Genomic DNA, 10,142 nt, shown 5'->3' on the forward strand with positions numbered 1-10,142 from the left:
TGTGGCGCAAATCTTTAAATATATATTCTTTCAAAGTGAATGTTTTTTAACTCAGGTCTAAATGGGTTAATGCTTTCGCGTGAAGCCATAGCATGATCACGGAGGGAGTTCATTTACAAAAGAACATGACTATTTATTTTTATTTTTATTCTTTTGATGGTAAACATGCTGCCCGCCAGTCTTTTTGACCCGAAGACAACGCATGCAAAGGTTTAAAGAGCAACTGTTTGTGGGGCCGATATGGTTCCCGTTTCGCATTTGAGTAAATGGTGCGCTGTGACTGGCCAGTCGCTGTGATTGACAGCCTACACCTAAACCTAACCCTAACCTTAACCTCAGTAAAACTATACCTAAACCTAACCCTAACCTCAGTAAAACTATACCTAAACCTAACCCTAACCTTAACCTCAGTAAAACTATACCTAAACATAACCTTAACCTCAGTAAAACTATACCTAAACCTAACCCTAACCTCAGTAAAACTATACCTAAACCTAACCCTAACCTCAGTAAAACTATACCTAAACCTAACCCTAACCCTAACCTCAGTAAAACTATACCTAAACCTAACCCTAACCCTAACCTCAGTAAAACTATACCTAAACCTAACCCTAACCTCAGTAAAACTATACCTAAACCTAACCCTAACCTCAGTAAAACTATACCTAAACCTAACCTCAGTCAAACTAACGCAGTGGCTGGGGGGGCGTTTCCAAGAACCCAAATGCGAAACGGATACCATATTAGCGTTTGTGGGACGTACGGTTGATGTAGTGTTGCTCCTCGTGGGACAGCAGGCTGGTCAGGTGGGCCCCGTGGACACGACACTCCCTCTCGGCCGCGTCCCAGCTCTTCCTGGTGGGGAAGTAGCGTAGCAGTGACCCTGGAACTTGTGCCAGCCGTAGTCGCATGTCTCCGTGTCTGGTGAGAGGGAGAGAGGAGGACACGTGGCTCATGAGTTTACCTTCTTCGATGTGTTATCCTGCATGGACTTAAGTTATTTAAACAAAGGAAAGGAAAGGAAAGGAAAATTAGTGATAGTTTGGAACCAAATGGACCCTCACAGACCCTCACAGGGTGATCTACAAGCTCATATCGCGCCACCGAGTGGCGCGATACGAGCTTGTAGGTCTGCTATTTTTGAAAAATCGAAGACACTTTTAGAATCTGATCTCAGGTCAGAATGGGTTAATAATGAAACTGTCAGGATGTAATAGACATTTTTAGAATCTGATCTCAGGTCAGAATGGGTTAACCCATTCTGAACGGGCACCCATTTTGGTGTTGGCATCATGTTATGCTTTAGCTATTGAAAACGCACCCATTTTGGTGTTGGCATCATGTTATGCTTTAGCTATTGAAAACGCACCCATTTTGGTGTTGGCATCATGTTATGCTTTAGCTATTGAAAACGCACCCATTTTGGTGTTGGCATCATGTTATGCTTTAGCTATTGAAAACGCACCCATTTTGGTTTTGGCATCATGTTATGCTTTAGCTATTTAAAAATAGCAGATCTACAAGCTCATATCGCGCCACCGAGTGGCGCGATACGAGCTTGTAGGTCTGCTATTTTTTGAAAAATCAAAGACACTCTTAGAATCTGATCTCAGGTCAGAATGGGTTAACCCATTCTGAACGGGCACCCATTTTGGTGTTGGCATCATGTTATGCTTTAGCTATTGAAAACGCACCCATTTTGGTGTTGGCATCATGTTATGCTTTAGCTATTGAAAACGCACCCATTTTGGTGTTGGCATCATGTTATGCTTTAGCTATTGAAAACGCACCCATTTTGGTGTTGGCATCATGTTATGCTTTAGCTATTTAAAAATAGCAGATCTACAAGCTCATATCGCGCCACCGAGTGGCGCGATACGAGCTTGTAGGTCTGCTATTTTTTGAAAAATCGAAGACACTCTTAGAATCTGATCTCAGGTCAGAATGGGTTAATAATGAAACTGTCAGGATGTAATAGACATTTTTAGAATCTGATCTCATGTCAGAATGGGTTAACCCATTCTGAACGGGCACCCATTTTGGTGTTGGCATCATGTTATGCTTTAGCTATTGAAAACGCACCCATTTTGGTGTTGGCATCATGTTATGCTTTAGCTATTGAAAACGCACCCATTTTGGTGTTGGCATCATGTTATGCTTTAGCTATTGAAAACGCACCCATTTTGGTGTTGGCATCATGTTATGCTTTAGCTATTGAAAACGCACCCATTTTGGTGTTGGCATCATGTTATGCTTTAGCTATTTAAAAATAGCAGATCTACAAGCTCATATCGCGCCACCGAGTGGCGCGATACGAGCTTGTAGGTCTGCTATTTTTTGAAAAATCGAAGACACTCTTAGAATCTGATCTCAGGTCAGAATGGGTTAATAATGAAACTGTCAGGATGTAATAGACATTTTTAGAATCTGATCTCATGTCAGAATGGGTTAACCCATTCTGAACGGGAACCCATTTTGGTGTTAGCATCATGTCATGCTTTAGCTATTGAAAAATAGCAGACCTACAAGCTCGTATCGCGCCACTCGGTGGCGCGATATGAGCTTGGGAACCAAAAGGGGTTCCCGTTCAGAATGGGTTAATCCAGAGCAATTTACAGTAAGTAAGAACAGAAAACAAATATATAGTACATAAAAATAGTCACCATGAATCATACGAAATAAAGCTAAAAACAAGTACAGTGGAATATCTATATAAATTAATGAAACTATGCGTATACAACTATATACACTATAGTTGCTGATGTCTACATCATTGTGAAACTGCATCACAATTCAGAATTTGCTTTAGAAGATTTTCTACTTTTCATATGTTCTGTTACGCAACATGTTTTGTTCATCTCAACTAGACTGACACCGACAAATTGCATATTTGAGATGTTGTTGTACTTCAACAAACCTCAAACAAAGCCAAGTTCCTGTCATAGAAGTCATTGTTCTTGGCAGCATCTGTACTGTTCAGGAACGGGCTGTCCTCCTTGTGGTTCCCTTGACCTACGAGAGAGAGACTATTTTACATACTGTAACTAGTAACTGACTCCAAATGAGCAGAGTGGTGCCTGAAAAATAACTTTACTGCACATTCATTTAACAATGATTTAAGCTTCACATTTGCAGCAGGTGTTGTATAGACCTGCCGTTCACAGCTAAATCTGAAGCCCCAAATAGCATTTGTTTTACACAGGTGGAACACAACACAACACAACACTCGTTCTGTGCCTACAGTACATAACACTGCATTTAACGCAGAACTGCACTTCCTTAATGCGTCAAGAACGGAATTCAGACAAACAACAACAGCATCTATGGATGCCAGTGGTTCTCTGACTCTGTTGTCTCAGGGCACCCCTGAATAACTCTAGTGTATAACCGTATGTCATATTACGCTACGTAAATATGTCAATCTGATGAGGGGGGAACATTCACCAATTGGTGGTACAGTAGCAAGTACAGTGCAATTCAGGTCTGTTTCACTAAGTATTAAACTTTACTCAAGTAAAAGGTTGAGTGGCGCGCTACGCGCTTGCAGGTCTGCTATTTTTGAAAAATGGAAGAAAATTTGCTTTTTCAGAAAACTGTCAGGATGTAAAAGACATTTTTAGAATCGGTACCCAGGCCGGTACCCAGGCTATTGAAAAATAGCAGATCTACAAGCTCATAGCGCGAGTGGCGCGCTACGCACTTGCAAAACTACAGTATATGTCCTGTTACACTGTCTATTCTAGTGAACTGTTCCTTAAGAACACAGCACCTACGTATATATAGTCTCGCCTCATGTCGGCACGTTCATGTAGGCTGTACATGGCCATAATTGTTCTAAATATCATGTACTGTACATGAAGCGCACGTGAAAAAAACACTTCTTTAACCCTGTAAACCTGTGATGTGAGTCGACTCTGATTGAGATTCTGGTGTCGTGTATGACCTCACGTATACACGGATACGCTGAGATCCTGCATAGTCATGGTTTCCGGACATGTGTCAACTATGTCTGAATGTCTGTCGATAAGCATTACCCCAGGCTACCTGTTTTAAGCACCAAAGTATTTAACAGAGGCCTCTGCCTCTGGGCATTAGGATGCGACTGACTGTGTGACCTGCGATCGATTTGACGAGACAAATATTATATCTATTACTCAGAGCTACCGACCTGCAGAGAGAGAGAGAGAGAGAGAGAGAGAGAGAGATACTGTATGTCTATTAGACCACTGCCCAGACATTGGGAAACAATGCCTGGTGCATGACAGACAATACTCCACTGTATCAACTGTCGAGTGAGTAGTTCCACGACCCAGACTAAACTCCAACCCTATTTGTGGGGGAAGTTGAGACATGTTCGCGCAAATTAAACCACATAGAAACAACGCAAACAAACAAAAAAAAAGTGATTGAATATTCAAAGCAGATGATGGGTGGAGAGAGAGAGAGAGAGAGAGAGAGAGAGAGAGAGAGAGAGAGAGAGAGAGAGAGAGAGAGAGAGAGAGATGCCAAAAAGCAAACTTACCCTCTTCACAGAACAGTCCGGAGTAGCTGGGAAGACACACGCAAGAGAAGGATGCCAGACCGTCCACACACGTGCCTCCATTACGGCATGGGTTCGACTGGCACTCATCAGTGTCTGTATTAAATATGTAGAATATACTGTATAAGACACAGGCAACAACTCACATAGACCTTGACTTGATTTAGTATTATAGCGTGTGTGTGTGTGTGTGTGTGTGTGTGTGTGTGTGTGTGTGTGTGTGTGTGTGTGTGTGTGTGTGTGTGTGTGTGTGTGTGTGTGCATACTGTAAATATAAACATTACATTTATATTTGTGTATATACAACAATATTGATTTCATTAATGTAAACTAACAACTTGTAGGCTATTTAGCTTCCATGTAGGTCAAGTTTGTTGAATTCCATAACAGGAACACCGTCTGTGGACAGAGAGAGAGACAGACAGACAGACAGACAGACAGACAGACAGAGAGACAGACAGACAGACAGACAGACAGACAGACAGACAGAGAGACAGAGAGAGTTAAAGAGACAGACATTTAGTTTTTCCAGCAAACATTTTTTCCGCATGGTTTCAAGTCCTATTTATAGTCCAGTTTCCTGTGAAAAAATTGCTTTTTTTTTAGCATGGTATGTAGACAGCACTATAATTGCATTGTATGTAGTCATAGCATAGCATAGTATAGTATGTATAGTTTATATGCATAGTTTCATTATATATATATATATATATTCCACCGTTACCTTCTTAGCTTACCCATGTTTCATGATAAATGCTTTTTATGTGATGTATTACCATGCTTTTTTGTTCTTGCTTAATGTAAGTCGCTCTGCTAAATGCCTAAATTGTAAATTGTAAGTATAGCAAATTGGAAATACTCCAGTAAAGTGAAGTGCCTCAAATTCTACTTACAGTAAGTACAGTACTTAGTTGCTTTACACCAACGTGTGCGGCCGTGCTAACCTGAAGTCTTTGCGGTTGTAGAAGTCCCAGGCGGAGGCGTGGCACTCCACCGGTCGTCCGTCGGTGGGTTTCTCCAGCATGGACTCCTTCCAGAACTCTGGAGGCATCTCCTTGAGGCCCAACGAGGTGAAGAACTCCTCCGCAACGCGGAACATGTGTGTGGCATTATAGTTCTGATGGAGAAACACAGAACATGTGTGTGGCATTATAGTTCTGATGGAGAAACACAGAACATGCGTGTAGCAGATCTACAAGCTCATAGCGCGCCACCGAGTGGCGCACTACGAGCTTGTAGGTCTGCTATTTTTGAAAAATCGAAGAGCGACTGACATAGAAGACATTTTTAGAATCTGATCTCAGGTCAGAATGGGTTAAACCATGTGATTGGGATGGGGACATTAAACCATCAACGTGTGTGTGTGTGTGTGTGTGTGTGTGTGTGTGTGTGTGTGTGTGTGTGTGTGTGTGTGTGTGTGTGTGTGTGTGTGTGTGTGTGTGTGTGTGTGTGTGTACAGACAGTTGGACTGTGAGGTGATGTGGCTCCAGACTAACTTTTTTCACCACCGTCCCGGAACCGTCCCAAAATACAATTTGAACCGTCCCGAAGTAAATGTATACCGTCCCGGGGGGGAAAAAGTACAAAAAAGCACCACTCAAATTGTGAAATGAATAACTGTATTCCTAATGTAATAGAAATACAATTAAGCCAAACAAATAATGTACTGTATTGAATACATGCAGTACATTATTTGTTTGGCTTCATGTTTCTTCTGTAGATACAGTGATTTAGTCAAAATGCTCCCAGATGAAAAATAGGGCTTGGTTAAAAATGTTAATCGAATTAATCAGAGGCTTTGTAATTAATTAATCTAAATTAATCATATTTTAATCACATATCAATATTCGACCTGAGAACAGTGATATTTATTTTCAAATGGATGTTGTTATTTTGGTGTAGCCTACCAGTGAATCAACGAATAGTGACTACAGTAGCTTATAAAACTTTGGTGTAGGCTACTTGATCAAGACCAACAGATAATAAATATGAATACTCAAATGTCTATTACATGGTTGGCATGAGAAAACAAATAAAAACGACTTTATTAGGGGGAATACTAAGACGAAGGATCAATAAATAATAATAATAATAATAAATACAATCAATAAAAACTGTGGAATGAGAGCGTTTTGGGGTGTGCATTCCACAGTGTTGGGGCAGCAATTCCAGAACAATCTGAGCATTAGAAAACATCTGTTGGAGGATACATACCAACATATTATTTAATGTCGATGCCAGCGAGCAAGCCTAGCATGAAAGCTAACGTTAAACGTTGGTGATGTAGTGTAGCCCCATGTCCATATGGAACCTTTCTGTGGCACACAACCATGGTTTTATCCAAGCTTCCAACCGATAGTTTTTCAATCTAAATGTCCCATCCACGGGGCAAAAGCAATATAATTCCTATGATTCCGTTGGGTGAATGTAGTGTGTGCGTCTTGTTGTTGCTGTTGTCTCTGACACGGCAAATTCTCATGCTGCTCATCGCTGCACACGAAATGCGCATTTTCAGTGTAAAAACTCCTCTCGTCCCGAACATTACGTCCCAAATAGATATTTTACAGTCCCCGGGACGTCGTTAATCTCGAGCCCTGACTGATTGACCTATAATAACAACCTGCAGTGAGGGGTCCGGGGACCCCCGTATTTTAAATAGCAGCTATAACAGCTAAAGCCACTAGATAGATAGATCTTTATTTGTCATTGCAACGTGTACAACGAAATGAAAAGTGCCAAGCAATCAGTGCATTATATCACAAAAACAACATACTGTAGGCTATGTACAGTAACGGTGCACAGTACACAATGAACAACGTTGACGTGTTAATGCTTAGTGTTAATTTAACACTAAGCATTAACACGTCAACGTTGCTGTGGTCAAGACAATGTATTTTACCCTGCACGTACCTGTCAGTTTCCAGTGCAAACGGACAGTAATGACGTTCCTTCCTGGGTTTTAGAATATATATTTTTTATAATACTCCCATCGGATGAGATGAAAAAGAAAATTACCAAAAATGGAGCTGTTTAATGTACTCCCGGTGGGACGCTGGTTAGCGCGCTGGTTTTGACTGTGGTTGGTCCTCGGTTCGATGCAGGCAGTCAACAAGTCTAGGTCAAAGAATCGTGTCCTCGGTCCAAAGGACAAAAGGACCTATATAGAATACCTTTTACTACCTCTCACTCTCTGACTCTGAAGAAGACCGCAGCAAAAAAAAGTAAAATCCATTCCATCCATTGTTTACCTTTCACGAGGACGTCCGTCCTGCTCTCATGACTGACTCATGCTCTGGCCACCAAAGGACAGATGACCAATATAGAACGACCTTTTAGGTGAAATCCATTCTTTAGCTTTTATGGGAGGACTGAGTACAAATCACTGACTGTAAATGTCTGCTGCTGCAGTCTCTCACTCTCTCTCCTCCTTGCTCCGGCTCGAAGGAATTCAAGGAATGTACTCTCAGACCGGCCAATGAAAGGCAGCGAGATCTTGTTACGTAGCTATGGTACCACTCTGTGGTGTCCGGGTGGTACTACCTCTGTAAGCAAACCGTGGCAGAGTGGTTAGAGCGCAAGTCTTGTTAACCAAAGGCTTCTCTTATTGACCGGAGGCCGCTGGTTCGAATCAGACAATCTGACATTTTCAAAATTTTGACCACTAACCTGAAATGTTGTATGAACAGGGCTTGGCTGTAAACAATTATCTGATGCTTCCAGTTACCCTGGGTAAACTTGATTTACCAGAAAGCATTTCTTCTTCTTCTCCATGCACACTGTGTGTGTGTGTGTGTGTGTGTGTGTGTGTGTGTGTGTGTGTGTGTGTGTGTGTGTGTGTGTGTGTGTGTGTGTGTGTGTGATTTTTTTTAAATGGCAAGCTTGTAGGTCTGCTATCTGTCTGTGCGTGCGTGCGTCTGTCTGTCTGTCTGTCTGTCTGTCTGTCTGTCTGTCTGTCTGTCTGTCTGTCTGTCTGTCTGTCTGTGATTTTTTTTAAATAGCAGACCTACAAGCTCATAGCGCGCCACTTGAGCTTGCAGGCCTGCTATCTGTCTGTCTGTCTGTCTGTCTGTCTGTCTGTCTGTCTGTCTGTCTGTCTGTCTGTCTGTCTGTCTGTCTGTCTGTCTGTCTGTCTGTCTGTCTGTCTGTGCGTGCGTGCGTGCGTGCGTGCGTGCGTGCGTGCGTGCGTGCGTGCGTGCGTGCGTGCGTGCGTGCGTGCGTGCGTGCGTGCGTGCTGTCGGCGATTGCTGGCTGGTAGGGACACAGGACCCACGGGTGGTCCGTGCGTGCGTGCGTGCGTGCGTGCGTGCGTGCGTGCGTGCGTGCGTGCGTGTGTGTGTGTGTGTGCGTGTGCGTGTGTGTGTGATGTGTGTACCATATGCTTGCTCAGTGGGTGGGCACTCGGGGACCCATGGTGCGCAGGTCCCGGTGGAAGTGCTCCCCGGAGTTCGCTGGTAGTGCATGACACTTGGTTTTGCCGACTGCTGGCTGGTAGGGACAGAAAACCCACGGTTGTTCCATTCCTGGCCTACATGTACCATGTACCATGTGTACCAGTACCATGTACCATGTACCATGTACCAGTACCTGTACCAGTACCATGTACCATGTACCATGTACCATGTACCAGTACCTGTACCATGTGTACCAGTACCATGTACCATGTACCATGTACCATGTACCATGTACCAGTACCTGTACCATGTGTACCAGTACCATGTACCATGTACCATGTACCATGTACCATGTACCAGTACCTGTACCATGTGTACCAGTACCATGTACCATGTACCATGTACCATGTACCATGTACCAGTACCTGTACCATGTGTACCAGTACCATGTACCATGTACCATGTACCATGTACCATGTACCATGTACCATGTACCAGTACCTGTACCATGTGTACCAGTACCATGTACCATGTACCATGTACCATGTACCAGTACCTGTACCATGTGTACCAGTACCATGTACCATGTACCATGTACCATGTACCATGTACCAGTACCTGTACCATGTACCATGTACCATGTACCATGTACCAGTACCTGTACCATGTGTACCAGTACCATGTACCATGTACCATGTACCAGTACCTGTACCATGTGTACCAGTACCATGTACCATGTACCATGCGTACCAGTACCTGTACCATGTACCAGTACCTGTACCATGTGCCATGTACCATGTACCATGCGTACCATGTACCAGTACCAGTACCATGTGTACCTGTACCATGTACCAATACCAGTACCATGTACCAGTACCTGTAACATGTACCAGTACCATATACCCTGTACCATGTACTAGTACCTGTACCATGTACCATGTACCATGTACCATGTACCATGTACCATGTACCATGTACTAGTACCTGTACCATGTACCATGTGCTAGTACCTGTACCAGTACCTGTACCATGTACCATGTACCATGTACCATGTACTAGTACCTGTACCATGTGTCTCTCTAATGTCTGGGGGCGTGTCTCTAATGTCTGGGGCGTGTCTCTAATGTCTGGGGGCGTGTCTCTAATGTCTGGGGGCGTGTCTCTTTAATTTCTGGGGGCGTGTCTCTCTAATGTCTGGGGGCGTGTCTCTT

General features: G+C 43.2%; 1 protein-coding gene across 1 annotated transcript; it reads right to left on the reverse strand.

The window, feature by feature from the left end:
• Positions 1 to 743: 743 nt before the first annotated feature.
• Positions 744 to 9,779, reverse strand: LOC310872703 (versican core protein-like; the record flags this gene model as incomplete). The annotated part of the gene is given in 5 exon segments (XM_083784746.1): positions 744 to 871; positions 874 to 921; positions 4,523 to 4,659; positions 5,485 to 5,657; positions 9,771 to 9,779. Coding segments are annotated over 5 exon segments (495 nt in total).
• Between the last annotated feature and the right edge of the window lie 363 nt (positions 9,780 to 10,142).

This window comes from Protomyctophum parallelum (genome assembly GCF_964188405.1).
Source record: "Protomyctophum parallelum genome assembly, chromosome: 15".
NCBI lineage: Eukaryota > Metazoa > Chordata > Actinopteri > Myctophiformes > Myctophidae > Protomyctophum > Protomyctophum parallelum.